General features: G+C 47.1%; 1 protein-coding gene across 4 annotated transcripts in view; it reads right to left on the bottom strand.

Annotated features, from left to right (window-relative positions):
• Nucleotides 1-2245: 2245 nt before the first annotated feature.
• Pmm2 (phosphomannomutase 2) overlaps nucleotides 2246-19249 on the bottom strand; it is a 19674-nt gene continuing 2670 nt past the window's right edge. For 2 of the 4 annotated variants that reach the window (XM_074060458.1, XM_074060460.1), the window contains exons 2-9: nucleotides 16565-16676; nucleotides 14592-14668; nucleotides 13844-13935; nucleotides 10537-10636; nucleotides 10334-10409; nucleotides 8574-8689; nucleotides 5691-5784; nucleotides 2246-3781 (exon numbers count right to left, since the gene is read on the bottom strand). In XM_074060458.1, coding sequence (XP_073916559.1) covers nucleotides 3771-3781; nucleotides 5691-5784; nucleotides 8574-8689; nucleotides 10334-10409; nucleotides 10537-10636; nucleotides 13844-13935; nucleotides 14592-14668; nucleotides 16565-16676 — 678 coding nt within the window. In that variant the 3' untranslated portion in view covers nucleotides 2246-3770. The remainder of the gene's footprint in view (nucleotides 3782-5690; nucleotides 5785-8573; nucleotides 8690-10333; nucleotides 10410-10536; nucleotides 10637-13843; nucleotides 13936-14591; nucleotides 14669-16564; nucleotides 16677-19249) is intronic. The other 2 variants (XM_074060459.1, XM_020178637.2) reach the window with 2 other exon arrangements.

Raw genomic sequence — 19249 nt, 5'->3', positions numbered from 1 at the left:
CAGCCTTTTTAAAGAAGGTGGATCACATGGGTAAGCCAGGCAGTAAGGTGTGGTCTTGCTTTGGCTTTGTGGGTTGTGGATAAACGCCCAGAGGTACCATTTATGATGCCCCCTGAGCCCACCTGTGGTGAGAGGGGAAGGTGCTCAGGGTCTCGGCTGCAGACATTTGATGGGGGACTTGGGGTGGGAATGGAGATGAGGCTGTCCCTGACCTTGAGGTCCAGGACTCAGGAAGGCCAGGATGGATATGACTTCTGAGTACCAGTGTGGGGGTACCAGGTACTCTTCAGGGAACAAGGGCAGTCTGCTGATGGGGTGGTGGGAACAGGGAAGGCAGGTCTTATGCTGGGGGGAGGGGGAGGGTGGAGAGTGAGAGGCGGTGGGGAGAATAGGGGTGGCAGGGCTGGGGCTGCTCTGGGAGGACCTTTGTGCCTGGCTGGGATTGTTTTGCCAAGGGCAGTGGACAGTGACGGCTGGGGTGGATATGGGAGTTTTTTTTTTTTTTTTTTGTAGGACTGGTGTTTGAACTCAGGGCCTCTCCTGTGCAAAGCAGGAGCTCTACCACTTGAGCAATACCTTCAGTCCATTTTGCTCCGGTTATTTTGGAGATGGGGGTCTTCTGAACTATTGTGCCTGGGCTGGCCTTCAACCTAGATCCTCTCCATCACAGCATCTGAAAAGGCTAGGATTACAGGTGTGAGCCATGGGCACCCAGCCCAGATTTTTTTTTTTTTTTCCAGTACTGGGGCTTGAACTCAGGGCCTTTACCTTGAGCCATTCCACCAGCCCTATTTTTGCGAAGGGTTTTTCGAGATGGGATCTCTCCAACTATTTCCCTGGGCTGGCTTCGAACCTCAATCCTCCTGCCTCCTGAGTAGCTAGGATTACAGGCATGAGCCACGGTGCCCTGCCCAGCAAAGATTTTTAACTATGATTATCACAGCATTGAGAAAAATTCTAACCATTCCAAGGAAAGGCCAAGGGCAGCTTCGGCTCAGAACACCACCAGGTGACTTAGACCAAGTGAGCATATTTACAGGTGGCAGAGGGAGGGCTGGGAAGATTGACTTTGGGAAACCAGCCTGGGGTGAAGGTAGGGTAAGTTGTAAGAGTTGACTCTGGGATGCTGTGCAGGTGGGAGGTGCCCAGCCTGGGTGTGGACATGGTCGGGAAGGAAGAAGCAGCAGCCTTAGGAGAGGAAGTGATTCAAGGCTTGGATCAGGCCATCTGAACCCGCTCCTCCCCTTCCCCCAGTCCCTGCCCAGTGTCAGATGTCAGTGTCAGGCAAAACCAGGGCATGGGCACCAAGCTCTCACCAGGGTTCTAGCCTTCCAGCCTGGCTCCTTCTGTCTTCCAGTACTCAGCCCAGCCTTACACCCCAGGTAACCTTGAGTCCAGGGCCAGCCTTTTGTGCTGGAGCAGAGCAACGACTTCGCTCTGAGCTGCCTAGGCTGGCTGGGGTGCCATCTCTGCTTCCCCTTAGCCCAGTAGGCTCTGAATTTCTTATGATGCATTCTTTCTCCTGCCAACACCCCAAGGCTGAGGAATGAGTGTCCAGCCCACAGGGTTCCCAAAGGTTTCCTGAGTTAGCGATGGTTTTCACACACTGTTCAAAATGCTTTACTGAAATCAATGTCCTTATAGCATGTACTCATCTGGTAGGGACTGGTCCATTTAACAGATGAACAAACTTGAGTCATACAGCTGGCCAGCAGCTACCCTCACCTCTCCCATTACAGAAACCTCTGCTCTGCTTCAGGTGCCAACAAATACTGATCAACCTGACAGCCACAATCACTTTACAGTTACCTTGGGGGCTTTGCTAGGGTTGGCCCTCCCAGTAAGTCCCTGGGAATGTGGACTAGGATCCAGTGAGGAGGGGAAACCCAAAGCCCATTTCAGAAGGCAGGCAGGGAGGAGGAGGAAGCTCCAATTTGCAGAGGGGGTTGGGCAGGTCTGCCAGCACTGTGGGGAGAGAGGGGTGGCCTGCTTGGCAGTTTCAAGGCAGCCCATCTCCTGCTACAAGGAAGGCTAAGTGGGGAATCACCAGGCAGGTGGAAGAGGCTGGGTCCCTGCCATCCCTTGGCAGCAGCCAAGGACAGAGGGAGGGGCTCCACCCATCACTGCACAGAGCAAAAGAGTTGCTCTGAGCAGAAAGGCAGGGTTCCCTCCAGACCCCAAGAAGATACTTGCTCCCCTTTGGTTTCACTTCACCGTCCATAACAATCAGAGAAAACTCATCAGAAACAATGGAGTCCCTTTAATGTGCTACACTTCATTGTGAAAGGTCATTACAGTACTATTTGTGAAATTCCACAAGGTTAAATGCCACAGGACCTGGAGTGCAGGGAGGTGAAGTGACAGGCCCCAGGCTGCTGCCTGCTCCCAGCTCAGCAAGCGGGAGGGCTTACCTGTGGTGGAAGCACCTGGTGGTGGCTGGTGGCCATCAGGGTCCGGCCACCAGTCCCAGCACCACCCTATCAAAGGGTTGTGGGCCCTGGTGTTTGCAGGTGCTGAAAGTGCCATGGTGAACCGTTCTTGAAATCTTCTCTTCTGGACAAGGAGTGTGGGTCTCTACCATGCCCAGAGAACGTGGAGGGAGGCTAGGGGGTGGGGCACAGCTCCCGTCCTGTAGCCACTGGGCTCTCCTATATGCTGGAAGACCAAGCTCCCCTGGGAGGGCCGATCCCAAGTGAGCATCTGGACCTGATCAGTCAGGCCAGACTTCAGGGAGGAGCTACTGCCAGTGTCTGGTTGGGTCCCGTGTTCTCTCTCAATGGCTATGAGCAGCAGTCAGGCTATTCAGTGTAGTGAAGATGGAGCTGGCTGAGTCCCAGATTGGCTAAGTTACAAACTGTGGGGTCAGTAGCACTTGGCCGGCCATCTTCCTGGCAGGCCATGCTGAGGTCTGTGGCTCACAAACAGGAAGGAGGCTGGAAACAGAGTGTGCCCAGCCATCTGGCCTAACACCATCCTACGCTCCCATCCCAGCCTCGGACATCATCACTACAGGAAGCGTGCTTTAACTTCTCCTGGGTCACCACAGATGGCCCGTCCTTTCCTTCTCATCACCAAATCCCTCTCTTTGGTGTCGATACACCAAAAAAAAAGCACTTTTTTTTTTCTTTGCTGAGACTGGGGTTTGAACTCAGGGCTTCGCTCTTGCAAAGCAGGCGCTCTACTGCTTCAGCCACACTTCTAGTCCATTTTGCTTTGGTTACTTTGGAGGGGAGTCTCGTGAACTGTTGCCTGGGTTGGCCTCAATCTCCTGATTGCAGCTTCCCAAATAGCTAGTATTACAGTCATGAGCCACCAGCGCCCAGCTAGCTGTTATAAGTTTTCACAAGAACCATGAAGAGAGCCCAGACACATTTGTTCTACAATGACAGGGAAGTTTCAAATGACAAAACAAAAAATATACCGTTATAAGGTGGGTCTTAGACTGGAGGGTGGGAAATGAACTCTTTGCTGGAGGGAGCTATTTGTTTTTGAGATGCCCACCCTGGACTGGGACAGAACCCAGGGCATCTGGCATGCTACACCAGCTAGAGCGGTTATAGACAAGTCTTTTCCTCCCTTCTGACACTGGAAGTAAAGCTGAGGTCTATTGAGGGTGATCTTGCTGACATCAGTGAGCTGACAGCCACCGGGCTGGCTGGTGGGACCCCTCTCCTTGGCATTATGGGAAGAGCTCTTCGCAGATCCTGCGTGTGTCCTCTGGCACTGTCACTGTATGGCCCACAGTTCTCGGGTCTATGAAGATCTCATGGTCATTGCCACCCTGCAAGATGGAGCACAGGTGAAATAGGCTACACCCTGTCCTGGGTCATGAGGAAGCTGAGCTCTTGCTCGGGTGGGAGGAACTTCTGCGGTTAGTTTTCTCTTAGTTTCAGGAGAGGAATGACAGGAGCAGTCATTACTGAGAAAGGAGTCTGACCTGCTCTTGAACTGCAGCTGAGCTTGGAACATGTAATTACGCTTATGAAAGAAATCACGACACTTGTGAGGACCTGTCTAAGGATGATTTTTCTATAAAGCAAGCAAGCACAGCAAGTGACAAAATTCTCAAAGAGATCAATTTGTTTCAGCCATTCCCAAACTTTTCCCACAAGCAGTGTTGGTGGGCAGACAGCCTAGAGCAGGGCTGACTCCAGTCACTGGCCACATGGGGCTACTGGGCACTTGAAGTGTGGCCAGTGTGACGTAAGGCTGGGTTATGGCCCTGCATGGCTGGTGTCTGGGCTGCTTGTTAGGAGCATGGACTCTGGAGTGAGTGGTCGGGCTGGACCCTGGTTTAACCCCGACTAGGGGCGTGGCTGCGGCAACTCCCCATCTCTAGAATGAGGACCACAGTGGACATCCGGGTTGGGCTCCTGGGCGGCCTCAGCAGTGCTGACAGAACTTGTAAGGTCTTCACGAATTCCTCCTGCTGTGCCTCCGGGGTTCAGGGCATGGTGAGTTGCCCTTAGAACCATGAGGAAACCTGGTCCCAGAAAGGACACTCTGCAGGCACCTGTGCATGCGCTGGGATTGGACCACAAGTCCAGAGGCTGAACTGAGTGCTCCCACCATCGCTGCTGGTCTCGGGTACATGAATCAGGGCACCTGCCACTCTAGCAACCCTAAGCCATGCAGGATAGCCCTGCATTTCTTATCATGGGATTTCCTAAAATTTCTCCATCAAAACATGGAATTTCAAAACCTTGAAGAGCAGTCAGTTCGTCTACAATATGATTAAAATGAGTGTATAGCAAATGGATTTTTCTCACAAAGCAGAGTGTGAAGCCAACATGGAGCAAAACTGACTCTGCAGGGAAATCTCACTTCCTTTTAAAGGATTAATCAACGCCAGAAATTACAAATGCTTTCTTTTTCTAAGGCAGGGTCTCATGATGTAGCCCAGGCTGGCCTTGAACTCAGCCTCCGAATGCTGGGATTACTGCCTGGCCAGTGCTTTCATTTTTGTAAACAGAAAGCATCTCTGAGTGGAGGTGAAGTCCAAGACCTCAGAAGGGAATGAGTGGGACACAGGCACTGGTACAGCCATGACCATGGGGCTGGCCTCACTAACTTCTGTACAGTGAAGTGGCTCTGGGATTGACAGCCCTGTTTCATGGCCAGCATCTGCTACCTAAACAAACACATGACACCAGTTTGAGTACTTCTTATGATTTAAAAGTCTGGTTTCTCTTAGGCATGGCATGCTGGGAACCTAACAAAGACAAAGCCAGTTCTTGGACTCCAGAAAAGTGTCTGCCTGGGGCACAAACATCCCTTGACGCTTGCTGACCCAGGAGGAAGAAGTGAGTTGGTGTTCAGGAATTAACCATCCTTTGTGGAGTATCCACTTCTGCCAGGCATGGCCAGAAGCTAGAGGCCATGGTGCACAAATACAACATCAGAGTGGCTAGCGAACAGGTGTTCCAGGGGGAGACTGACTACTGACCATTCTGGGGCACAGGACAGAGCTATAGAATGGGAGCTAGGGCCCAGAGTGCTGAGCAACACTGAGGGAGAATAGACCCTGTGGCTGTGCAGGTGGGCAGCAGCTGGGCCGCAACTGCAGGAGACACTAGGGATGAGGAAGCAGAGTTGGCAGGGTGGATGGGCTCGACCAGGCCACCAGGGCTCCCAGACCTTAGGAAGGACTTGGGACTCTGGAGATGCTTAGAGAACATGATTGGATTTACCTGATAACAGGGCCTCTTTGGAGAAAGGATGGCACAAGGACACAAAAGTGGAGACAGAGGGAACAGCGAGGAGGCTCCTCACAGAACCTATTACCTGGGAAGAGAGACCTCAGAGGCAAAAAGGTTTGTCACAGGGTACGGGGACAGTTGCCATGCCTGACAAATACCTAAGCTGGCCTGTGTCTCTACAGTCCTGTTAGGAGGCACGAGAAAGTGTCTGTGGGATCCAATGTGAGCTTTGCGTGTTTGTGTGAAATGCACCGACAGCTCATAAACCAGTCCCAGAAGGCAAAAGTTTCCCCACCCAGCTGGCTGGGCCTTGTTAGGTCTGGCTTGAGCTCTGCTTGCTTCTGAGGGCCATCAACACCCCAATACCACCCATCTGAGGCCCTCTTCCTCCCACCACCAGCTCTGCCTGCTGTGTGACTCTCTTGAGGTGTGTGAGCTCCTTCTTATGCAGTGCAGAGCTGTACAGCAGAGTGGGTTCAAGGTCAGCAAAAGCTAGTGACACAGGCTGCCCTCTAGAATATGGATTCAGGGAATGGGATATTTCACAGAATGGATTTGCATATGCACCAGGGATTAGCAATTCTGGATGGGGAGCTTAGCCACCAACAAGCTCAGAGAACAGAGCACCTGAGAGAGTGGCTCAACTGGAAGAACACCTGCCTAGTAAGCATGAGGCCCTGAGTTCAAACCCCAGTGTCACCAAAACAAAAACAAACCAAAAAGGTTAAGATGGTTAAACTTCAGCCAGGTGCTGGTGGCTCATGCCTGTAATCCTACCTACTCAGGAGGTAGAGATCAAGAGAATCATGGCTTGAAGCCAGCCTAGGCAAATAGTTCACAAGACCCTATCTTGAAAGAATCCATCACAAAAAAGGGTTGGTGGAGTGGCTCAAGGTGTAGGCCCTGAGTTCAAAACCCCAGTACTGCAAAAAAACCCAAAAAACAAAACACCAAAAAATGCTATTCCCAGAAAAAAAGGAAGGTAGGGAAGGAGAGGGTGAATGAGTGATCACTTCCCAAAGGAAGGCTGCTGCTCAGTGAAGCTTGCCTATTAATATTTAAATCCCCAAAGGCTCAAGGTCTAGGATGGAATTAGAGGCATTGTCTGTGGTGTGCACACACTGGGCTGCTGAGCACCCCACCTGTTTCTGTACATGACCACTTCTTGAGCTCACAGCCCAGTGGTGACTCCTGCTATCCTGTGATGTGAGGTTACAGAGGGAAGTATCAGGAGTGTCCAGGGCCTGGGACCCTGCTAGACAGGAAGCAGCCCAAGTGGCTGGATGGCCAGTGAGTACTTGCTACATTTTGACTCCATGTTAAAATTCATTACCTAATTTCCAGATATAATGGGTGTCAAAGTGACCAGAGATGAGGCTCTCCCTGGCAGCTGAGAATCCTGGTGGGCAGGGCCCAGGTCCTGACATTTGCAAAGCAATCAGGTAATTGCAGTGCACAACTACGGTGAGCCCCAGGGGCTTTGAGTTTAGATAACACATATGTGGGGCCCTGGGGTAAACATTGGGTCTGTGGGCACCCTGGAGCCTGGTAGCCTCATTCTACCTCTCCAGCCCATGGGGCAGGGAGGAGCCGTGGGCCAGTCCTGGCTGGGGATGATGAGTCCATGACCTTAGGCTAGCTGCAGCCCATGGCTGAAGGTGTCTCCCTGAACAGAAGTACAGACAGAGGCAAGACCTGCTCATTCTTTGGGAAAACCATTTTCAGGACTGATGGGACCACACACTTGGTGGTTCAGTAGGAAGACAGACTGGCAGGGGATATCTGAGGCCTGAGGCCTCCTGGCACAGCTCCCTGCTTGCTGTGCTCCCCTGTGGGAGCCGGTGGAGCAACTCTCAGCTGGGCTGATAGCATCCAATCTGGTTGAACCTCTGGTCAGTTCAGGAAGCAGACTGGGGAGGGATTCCTCTGGGAGTGAGGGACTTGCCTCACCAAGTTTGCCTAAGCCTGCCACCAGCTGCACAGAGCAGACAGCTGTGGAGGATGGGACAGCACAGCTCGCTAAAGAACACTGTGACTGTGATGGAACGTGATGGGGTGCAAGGACTGGGGACACTTGGCAGGCCCAGTTGCCTTCATCTCACTAACAGCTGAGACTTTTCTGCAACTTTCTTACAAAGTAAAAGAAAACAAGCTGGTCGTTACAGGCCTGGGCCAGGAAAGATGCTGTCCTGATTCTTTCCCTAAGCCAGGCCTTGGTACTGACTCTCTTCTTATCTCACACCCGCCTTGTGCAGCTCTTTCAAAAGGGCAGCTGTGCTCCTGCTGGGCCAACAAGGGCACCAGGTGCTCAGAGACACAGGCAATGCTGCCCTGGTGGCTCTGGGACAGCTGCATCCACGCTCCCCTCCTGCTGGCGTTGGCTCTTTCCACCGGGCTCAGCTCCAATTTAGATTTGGTCCTGGACTTGGGATTTCTGACACCCCATGTGTGATGCCCAGGCCTGACCCCCACCTTTTAACTATCCCTGGCACCCTCTCTCTCTGCAGTTTCAGGCTGGCATTCCCTCTTCCCTTCGCTTATGACTCCTTGTGCAATTTATAGGATGCCTGGGGAAGTGGGGGAAGAGCAGGGTAATAAGATGAAGTCACAGAGCTCTGAAATGCAGACAGGGTTTGACAACAGCACCAGGGGCTGCTGTTCTGTGAGGGAGGTGAGCGGGTAATATTTAATTCAAGAGCCCCACTGGAAAGGATCCATTAACATATCCACTGGCATTGGGTGTCTGAGCCCAGAGGGGAGGGAGGCTCCAACCCTCAAGACAGAGTGTGGGTGAGGGGAGAACAGCCTAATCATCGCTTTCTGCCTTCAAGCCCCAAATAAACAAGTAAATGGCAGAAACACTCTCATACTTACTGGCATGGTTTTGTCTCCAAAGAAGTAAATGGTCTTATAACCGTCATTTTCTACATGTCTCAGGCAATATCTCTTGTCCCATCCATCAGGAAAGACATCAAAGCTGATCTGGCCTCCTGCCAGGTGGGGAGCAGACAAACAAAAGCCAGGGTGAAGGAGAGGTTACAGAAGGCTGGGCTGGAGCTCAGCAGTAGAGGATAACCTAGCATTTATCAGCCTTGGGATCCATCCCCAGCTCCACAAAAAAAAGAGGGTAATACTAGGTCTCCAAGACTTTTTTTTTTTTTTTTTTAAATAATTTATCCTGTCATCAACTAGATTGCCAAGGTTGATTTTTAATACTCTAGAGTTTTCTCCTTACGGTATATACTTAAGGGACAGGTTCTAGAAATCAGTTCTATGTTGTTTTCTCCTGGCACTATTTCACCTGGTCTAAAGGTGAGACAAAGAATGGCAACTCAGAACGAGAAATGTATTTGCACTTAAGTGCTCTGTCAAGCATCTGGGCTTAAATGAAGCAGGCTTGTGAAGAACCCAGTCCCAGCTTCACGCAGTTAGGCTAGTCTCTCATTTTTACACACCCTCAGAGAGAAGAAGCTGAATGCAGGATGCATCAAGCCCATCTTACAGGAAACATGAAACACCCATTGAAGGTGATTTCTGGGCAGCTCTCAGACATGAAACCCTGCCAAAGCCCTGTCAGAAGGATGTGCACCTCACAGTGCAAGAACACTTTGAAAATCCATCTGCTCGTGTATTATACACAGATGCCTTTGCAATCCCAGTATTCCTGTAACTGCACATTTATTAAAGACAAATAGGGATGGGGGCGTGGTTCAAGTGGTATAGCACTTGCAAGTGCAAGACCTTGAGTTTAAATCCCAGTCAAAAAAAAAAAAAAGAGCGAGTTAAGCCAGATGGCTTTGAGTAGACTCATCACCACCAACAGGACAAACGAATTTGTTTAAAAGGTTTGGCAGGCATATTCTACTAAGGCAAGGCTGAGACATCTAGGCTGCAGGTAAAACTACATTAGACACCAGAACATTGCTCTGTTGTAGTAACACAAGCTTTGCAAGCCTGGACAATCTCTTCTCTGTAAGAACAACCCCACCGACTCCTGTGGGTTCCTTGCCAGTGACACACTGAAGGATTATACGTTAGTATAATCCAGCTAAGAGGCTCATGTTCTATCTTTCTTCTGGAGCTCACTATGATGCTCTTCTTCTTCCTGAAGGCATGAGGATAAGTTCTTACCAGGGTTTGAACTCAGGGCCTCATACTTGCTAGGCAGGTGCTCTCTACTAGAGCTGGTCTGCCAACCCTTTATTTTTGAGTGTTGTGTATTTTTGAGATAGGGTTTCTCAAACTCAGCTGGCTTCGAATCATGATCCTCCTGATCTCTCCTTCCTGGGTAGCCAGGATAAAGGTGTAAGCCACCACAGTCTGGCAAGTTCTTACTCTTTATGCATGAAGAAGTAACTCTTCTGAATAAGAGAAGTACAGGCAGGAAGAGTCCTGCTGGGGAAGGATGTAGCCCCAGACCCCACAGTCTAGAAGCAGCCTCCACTGGGGATGTCCTGCCATGGCCGACCACACAGGAGAAAGAATGGCTGCTCCCCTCTACAGTCTGGACTGTGCATGATATCTTCTCACCCACCTTAACACCGAGTACAGTGCAATGTCAGTAGCTCACTGGCCCATGACAACCTCCTGGCAAATGAGTACCAACATCTGGAACATATGTGAATATACATTACCTATGGAAAATGTGAGGCCTTTCCCTGCAAACTCCTTCCGCAGGTCCTCTACAAATTTTTGTCGTATGTTTTCTTTCTAAGAAAAACAAAAAGATACCAATTGTCCATTGTATTTCATGTAGGAGCATGTTAAATACTGGCCACAAAGTTGTATGACTTATTTTCATAAACCAGCCGTTCTCCAAGGACACTTCAGAACTTACTTTATCAAGTTCAAAGAACTCAATTCGTTCTTCTTGGCTGCAGCTTCTTCCAATAGGGGACACATTCAGCATCCCGTTTCGGAACTCGATGAAAGTACCCCTGGGGAGGAAAAGAAGACAGAGGTTCCCCAGGATGCTTTACTGACCTGGGCAACATTACAGACTGCTAAGCAGGCTAAACAATTGTAGACAGCACCTGTAGACAGTAGGGGCAGTGTGAACCATGTTTCTCAGAGCTGTGTACCATGGTAGCCTTGAGCCACCAGGGGCCACAGAGCCTTGAAATGAAGCTAATATAACTGACATTAGAATTTGAGACTTAGTAGGAAAAAAGAACAGAATCACCAGGAGTGATGTTTTACATTGACTATTTGCTAAAACTATATTTTGGATGGGGTTAAATAAGAACATTACTAAGATTAATGTCACCTGTTCTTTTCTGCTTTTATTATATGGCTGTAGGTAATTCTAAATCACATTTGTGCTTCACTACATTTCTACAGTGCTGTCGTTGGACAGAGAATTTTGGTTAGCAAAGAGCTGTGAAATGATCACCAGCACTGTAAGAGCACTCATTTGTTCTGAGGCATCTGCAAATACATTTCTACCTATTTTGCTAGTGAGCTCTTAAGCAGACTGCCTTTACAAGGTGGTTCTGAGAAGCACCCAAGGAGCCTCAGTAAGAACAGGAAACTGGATTCACGCAGCAGCAGACTGCTCAGAAAGGTGTGGTGGACCGCAGACAACAGGAACAACCTAACACTATCTTACATACTTCCAATAAAGATGGCTAAAAACTTTTTTCTATTGTTTCCAATTTCAGTCTCAGAATGGTTTCTTAAAAACTGAGATGACATGTAAGCTAGATATTCATTCCCGCAAACAAATTTTCAGTGTTTTGTCACAACGGTGTGTAGCTTTCAATGCGCTGACCCTGAGCCCCTGGACATATTTTCCCTGATCTGTTTCTGCTATTTTGATCACACAGCCTCGATCTCCAGCCACCTGCCATGGTCACATGCCAGGTGCAGAGCTGACGACCAACTCAAGGCCAGCACGGCCTCTTGCTGGTCTGTCTGACTCTGGTGTCTCTCCAAGCCTTCCTTCATTCAGCTATAGGAGGCAGCGAATGGCACCTTGCTCTGGTTGCCTCCGAAGAGCTTCATGAAAGTCGAACGCACCAATTTATGTAAAGGGACTTTACAAACCGGGAAGTAACAAATACTCATCAGGTAAGGTGGAAAACAGCAAAGTCACTAGCAGCTGGATCCTATCCCCTGCTGTGCTCGACTCACAGAGGAGGTGCAAATAATATGCAAAATATGAGCTTCTAAGACATTTCTCAAAGACCCCCATGCCCAGGTTGTTCTGCAGTTGGCAGAGATGGAGTATACCTTCCTTATGGCCGGTGAGTTACCAGAGGGACTGGAGACCATTCCCAGGAGTGACTCTAGGCTACAGGTCCTAAATGATCAGAAACAGCGCTCTATTATCTTCACCCAAACTCAAGCACGTTACCCATTTCCACATATTTCAAAATGTCTTCTCAGAACCTGGGATTTGGGTGGTTTGTCAAATACTCGATTTCCCCCTAAGACCGATGGTCTTACTGCCTCTGCCTGACCTGGGCAGTGTGCACAGCACCTATGCGAAATGTGTGCAGATGCTGATCAAGAAGGTCTGGGCTCTGCTTCCTGCCACCTACCAGGTGCCTTCCACTATTCTGGAGTTACAGCTCTGCCAGCTGTCTAACTAGACCATAAACTGTTTGAAGACAGGATTATGCCTTGTGCTTTCTAAAAAGAATCCTTCCTAATGCTTAGCCCAAAGTAATGACCAAATGAGCGTTGGGTCTATGTATGTTCCGGCGTTTAGTATGGAGAATTGCTGACATGCATTGTGAACAGAGTACAGTAAGGAATCTTCCCATGCTCGTCACTAGCCAGCAACAAAGATCAGACCAGCAGGGTCCCCCACAGCCCACTGAGCAGGGGAAGCCCCGCACTCTAGCTGGAGATGCTGGGGAGGGGCGGGGGAGGCATGGGCTTTGTGGATTCTGACAGGGTGGCCTGAGACCCAGCTGCCCCTACTCGATGCTTCTCCTCCCCTTGATGACTCAGGTGTTTCACACTGAGCGCTGAAAACTGGGCAAGAGGATGAATATTTTAAAGAAATTACCTGTGACTTCACTGCCAAGAAACAGTCACATTAGCATTTGGGTCCATTTCCTGCAACCCTTCTACTGTGGACCTTTACGTACTGAGGCTAACAGCATCCACAGCAGGAGGTTAGGTATCCAAATCAAAGGCCTGCAGGAGTCATAAGTGAGATGTAGGAAAGATGGGAAGAAATGCCTGAGGGTGGGTGGGGTGGAGGCAGCAGTGGGGGGCTGCCTGTGGGAATGGTGACCTAGGGTGCCAAGTCTTCAGATCTGCCAATACAGGCAGAAACCCAGGCATTCTGAAATGTGAAATCACACTTTTAAATGATGTCAGTTAATGCAGACTCTAACTCTGCAGGCCACCGTACTCAGCACTGTGTGAGATCTGGTCCTGAGGCCTTGGTTAGAGACTTCCAGTTTCTGTTGCTCTTTTCATAAGCTGTTTCCTCTTGCTGACAGCCACTGACAGTGTACAGCTTTTGATGGCTGTACAGACTTTCTTTATGTAGACATGCCATCTTTTTCTATTTTTTTTGGCAGTACTGGGATTTGAATTAAGGGCTTTGCCCTTACAAGGAAAATGAGCCACGCCTCTATCCCTCTTTGCTCTGGTTATTTTGGAGATAGGGTCTCACTTTTTGCCCAGGCTGGCCTGGAATGCAGTTCTCCTATTTTATGTTTCCTCCAGTGGCTGGGATGACAGGCATATGCCACCACGCCCAGCTTTTTTTCCATTGAAATGGGCCTCACAATTTTTTTGCCCCATCTGAGCATCCTGAGTAGCTTGTGACAGGTGTGCACCCAGCCTGGTTGAGATGGTGTTTTGCAAATTCCTTGCCAGGCTGGCCTGGAACTTCAATCCTTCTGATCTCAGTCTCCCAAATACGTAGGATTTCAGGATTACAAGTGTGAGCCACTGGCACCCAGCACGCCATCATTTATACAACCATTCTTATACTATTGGCTTTACAGACTATTTCCAATTATTATTATTTTTTTGAGATGCTGGGATTATAGATATGTATCACCATACCTGGCTTTCCAATTAGTCTTGCTAAGTGCTGGGGTCTGGAAATAAAGGAACATGGACCCCAGATGACATGGCTCCATATTCCTGCAGAGCCTCTGTGCTAAAAGCAGACTCACCTTTTCTTTGGGAGTTTAATTTTTGCAATGTAGCTCAAACAATAGTTGATTAAGTCTTGAATTAGGGCCTCGCCCAGGTGACCTTGAATATTCTAGGAAAAAAATACTGGAGTTACTTGATTTAGCCGGAAGTACTTTCAAAACAGCTTTATAGCAAACCAGCTCTTCAGCCACTATTACAGGAAAGTCGCAAGTTGCTGAGTTGGGGACAAGAACAGTGACACGCCCCACTGTACTTTTACCTCTCCCAAAACATCAGGCAAGCCAAAGGCTTTGGTCAAAAGCATTTTCTGCTTCATTACTCAAGAGTTTTGTATTCACCACCTTTCAAATATTTCCTGGAAGGTCCAAAGACCTTACTGATGTTGCTTTTATTCAATTTAATCATCTACAGAGAGAAAATGCATTTGTTTTGCTTCGACTTCCTCCTACATCTGAGCAGGTGATCCTATCCTAAGAGCTATATACCTTAAAGATGCTTATGCTGAGACGGCCTGCCCTAGATTGTGTTACCATAACAAAATATTACATTTAAGCATCACTAAAACACAACTATAAAAATTTAGTTACCAATTGGAATATGTAGCAGTCACATGCTTGAAAATTCAAAACTTAAAGAGTGCATATTCATTCCCTCCTGTTCTTCAGCTCTCCAGCATACCTCCCCAGAGGTATATCAAACATCAAATACTCCTTTAGACAACATTTTTATAGTAGTAAATAGTAGGCTGTATACTCAAGAACCTACCTGTTTACACAAGAGTTTCCCATCTTTGTATGCTACCAAGCCATTTTCTGGAAATACATAATCGTATTTCTCAACCACTACAACCAAAACAAAGAAAACTCAGAATGTAATAAGTTAAAACATGAGTTTCTACTTGGCTGTCACCCACCACCAATAAAAACTGCTCAACTCCAGTAAGGACAATGAAAAACCATCTCATCTTAGCAGACAGGGAACAGGAAAAGCTCCTTATAAAAATGGCTCCTTGGTTATAAATTTAAAGGATGAGACTGAGCTGGAGATGGGGGAGTCGGTGAGCTGCTGGTCTATCATGGCTCCTAAACCTTGCCATAGTCAGCAGCACCAGGGCAGTGAGTGAGTGAAAAACATGGATTTCCAAGCTCCACTCTCAGACTTTTTACATCAAAACTACCAGGAACAGACTACAAATTAGACCAATTTTGTTTTTAAAGCTGTTCAGGTGGTTTGTACAACTAGTAAGACCAGGAGACTGCCGTATGATCTTAGTGAAGGGATTCTCAAATTTTAGGCACTTGTTGAATTGTAGATCCCAGGCTTAGAACCCCTTGAATTGCACCACTGTGTTGGGTGGGACACTGACATCTGTAATTTAATAAGGCAATCTGATACAGGTGAGTCTTCAATTGTTTTCCAGCTTGTGTTTTGATTCTCTTGTTACACATTCTCTGAAGTGTACAGACACTATGCCACTCTGATACAAAATCCCTCTGAGCGAGTGTTATACACCACGACTAGATGATAGGATTTCCGGGCTTCATGTACCCATTGTATTGTTTATAGCATTTCTAAACACAGCATCTGCAAGAAAACTGAGTGTTAGTGGAACAGAGAGTTTTAAAGGACTACACAGATGCTTTTTCAGTACAAAGGAGCCAATAAACAAAATCAACCCAGATTTGCACTTTAAGATACGACATTCAGAGCAGTAGCTCCTAACTGGGCATATGTTATCCCCAGGGGACATTTGGTAACATCTGGAGACAGATTTGGTTGCCAAAACTCTGTGTGTGTACTCCGCTGGTATCTAGTGAGCAAAAACCAGGGACAGTGCTGAACATTGTGCACACACAGGACAGCCCTCCAAATGTCAACAGTACCAAATCCCTTGCTCTAGAGGAGCTGGTTCCAAGCTGTCAGAACTCTTGGGGATAATAGTTTTGTTTTGTTTTGTAGAGGAGGGGCTCACTAGGTAGTCCAGGCTGGCCCCAAACTCATTATTCTTCTGCCTCATCCTCCTGAATGCTAGGGCAACACCCAGCATAACAACAGGGTTTTAAAGAACTCTCCATCCTCTCATCTAGCCACTCACTATGTCTCACTGGCCAGGCTCTGGGTTAGAGATGAATAGTGTATAGCTCTAGACTTTATGGCACACATAAAACCAGCAGTTTTCAAGAATTAGAAAACATTCCCTTAGCAGGTTGTGCACCTGAATCTATATGGGCACTTACTACAACAGATTCCCAGGTCCCAAAGACCTACTGAGTTAGAATCTCCAAAGAAGGCACCAATGAGATTGTCCAGCCTCTAGGGTCCTACGCTGTGGATTCTGGTTTGGTGCACGTGAAGGAGCCTGTCACGATAGGGAACTCTGGCAAACACAGGGTTAAGACTATAGGAACAAGGCATCTAGACCCAGAGGGTATCTCCACAGGTGGGTGAGGATAGTCAGGAGGTGAGGTCTGTGATGAGGCTAGGGAGCAGTGAGGGGACAATCAAGTACTCCAGGCAGAAAGATATTCATGTGCCAAGACCTGAACACTTGCCTTTCTAGGTGAATCTACCTACACATCTGAGAAAAAGGCTTCATCAGCAAGTCCAGAACTTCCCTTACAGGACTGAAAGCAAAGGAAAACTTCCCAAAGGAAACAGAAAGTATGCCATATGGGAGAGAGCCCAATATCCTTGGAAAGTTAATCTGTGACAAATGTAATCAGTGGCGGTTTGATTACCATCATTTCCCAGTTGCTCCTGCACTTTCTCAAAGTCCGACCCGCCTACCACTCCGATTTTGGTCTTCTGCCTCAATTTTTGTAGAAAGTCATCCATTTCCTTTGTAATTCTCTACAGTTCAAGAAGGAACATACAATAGTCAGCAAACTAAAGATCACAAGAACATCAGCAAACTAAAACTGCAATAGCAACTCAGCTCCTACTTCATACACAGCCAGTTCAGTTATGAGCTCAACAGAGAAATTCAGATATTGTTGTGAAAATTGTGCACCATTAGCTTTTTATTGGAACAAACTTGTTAAATTTTATTGATTTTTACGAAAATTTAAACAGAAAAGGAATTGATTAATAATTGTTGTGTGTTTTTCCATCCATTTTCCTTTTTTTGTTGTTTTGTTTAGAAATTAGGTCTTGCTATGTTGCCCGTGCAGCTCTTGAACTCCTGAGCTCAAGGGATCTTGCTTCAGCCTCCTGAGTAGTTGGGACTACAGGTGCATGACACTGTATCTTGTGAATTTGTTGTTTATTTATTTTATTTTTTGAGACAGGGTCTCACTAGGCAGCCCAGGCTAGCCTCGAACTCATGATTCTCCTCTCTCCACCACCCAAAAGCTGGGATTATAGGAGTGTAGCTGTAAACTTGACTAAGTTATTGATTTTAAAACATAATAACATAATGAAACTAAAAGGGAAATCCAGCTGGGCACCAATGGCTCACTCTTGAAATCCTAGCTACTCAGGAGCAGAAATCAGGAGGATCACAGTTCAAAGCCAGCCTGGGCAAATAGTTCTGTGAGACCCCATCTCAAAAAAAGGGCTGGTAGAGTGGCTCGAGGTATAGGCCCTGAATTCAAGTACCTCAAAAAAAAAAAAAAAAAAAAGGAAATCCAGAATTGATTCAGTATAGTTATACAAAACAAAGAAAGGCAAGGGGGATGTAACTTAATGGTAAGAACACCATGTCTAGCGTGTGTGAAGCCCTGGGCTTGATCCCCAGACCACAAAAGCAAAAACAAAAAAAAGCATAACAGTAATATCATCAGATTTCTTTTTTTTTTTAACTCTTCCCTAGAAGTAAATCTCCTGTCTATGAACAGTAGTTTTAATGGTATATTTTTATAGTACTTAAATTCCAGTATGATAATTCAAAATAAATTTTAAACAAAGCTGAAAAACTCTCCCTATATTAAGACAAATCACATGAGATTTTATCTATTTATTTACTTTTGGTGCTGGAAATATAATCCAGAGCCTCATGCAATGCTAGGTAAGTGCTCTACCGTTGAGCCCCACAATGAACTTCTAATCTTAATAATTCATTACTTTTAGTGATCCTAATGTAAACTTATACTGAATATCTTGAAAAAGAAAATCACAAAGCTGGGCGTCTGGCTCATGCTTGTAATTCTAGTTACTCAGGAGGCAGAGATCAGGAGGATCGTGGTTCAAAGCCAGCCTGGGCAAATAACTCACAAGACCCTATCCTGAAAATATCTAACACAAAAAAGGCTGCTGGAATGACTCAAGGTGTAGGCCCTGAGTTCAAACCCCAGTATATCATTTAACTTAGCCACACTATAGAAATGTCTACAATTCAATACATGCATATGATTAATAGAAATGCACAGAGGGTTTTATAATAATGTGACCTTTTCTACCTCTTCCAGAGGAATCTTGACCTACTAGACAAAATCTGGAACTGTCCTACTGGGCTCTGAGTCAGAAAGCTGTAAGACTTGGTTCCCGAGTCCATAGTAGTTTGTTCACACCCAATAGCTCACTGGGAGGAAGTGGGAAAAGGCCTTTGATTGCACATTCTACTGCTTGAGTCATGTCCCCAGCATAATTGCAAAATATTAAAATGCAATGCTAACCCACAACAGCAGCAATACCTCCATCGACGCACAGAAGCCTAACGGTACAATTTATTCCATCCTCAACTCTTGTGCACAGGGATGAGCTAATGGTCTTGTGCCCTGCCGTCACATGTTCTCCAGTGTGACTGGATTGTAAAGAACACCTTCGTGCTTCCAAGTGGTAGTGATACTTTTTGATGGGAGCTAAGACCCGCATGCTGTAACCACAGCAGAGCAGCTACACTACCTCCCAGTGTAGAAATCTTTAGAAAAGCTTTAGAAAAAAATCACTGTGCAATGGTTTTGATGTTCCCAAATAACCCTTGTGTTGGTGGTTGTAAATCTTTTTTTTTTTTTTCCTGCAGAATAGTGAAGGACTTTCTCAGGATAGGGTCTCTCGATCATTTGCCCAGGCTGGTTTCAAACCTCGATCCTCCTGATCTCTGCCTCCTGAGTAGCTAGGATTACAGGTGTGAGCCACTCATGCCCGGCTTATAAATCATTCTTGACAAAATAAAGACAGAGAAAAATCCAAAAGATTGAAATTGAGGTAGAAAAAAAGTTAAAAATTCACCCTCAGAAAAACAATTTATAGAAGACATTTTTTAGGGGGCAATTAAAGAAAATTCACTATGGACATGAAGAATAAGTAAACTGGGGTCTGTGGGCTACCATCAGAGCTGCTGCCAGTTCTCTGACAGCCACGCCTGTTTGTGTATGGCTATGTGTGGCTACTTCTATGCTATAAAAGGCAGAATAGAGCAGTTGTGACAGACTGTGTGGCCTGCAAAGCCTCCAGCTAGTCACTGCCTGGCCTTTCACAGGAAA

Source organism: Castor canadensis, chromosome 17 (genome assembly GCF_047511655.1).
Source record: "Castor canadensis chromosome 17, mCasCan1.hap1v2, whole genome shotgun sequence".
NCBI classification, from domain to species: Eukaryota; Metazoa; Chordata; class Mammalia; order Rodentia; family Castoridae; genus Castor; species Castor canadensis.
This window is presented reverse-complemented; position numbering and strand designations above follow the sequence as displayed.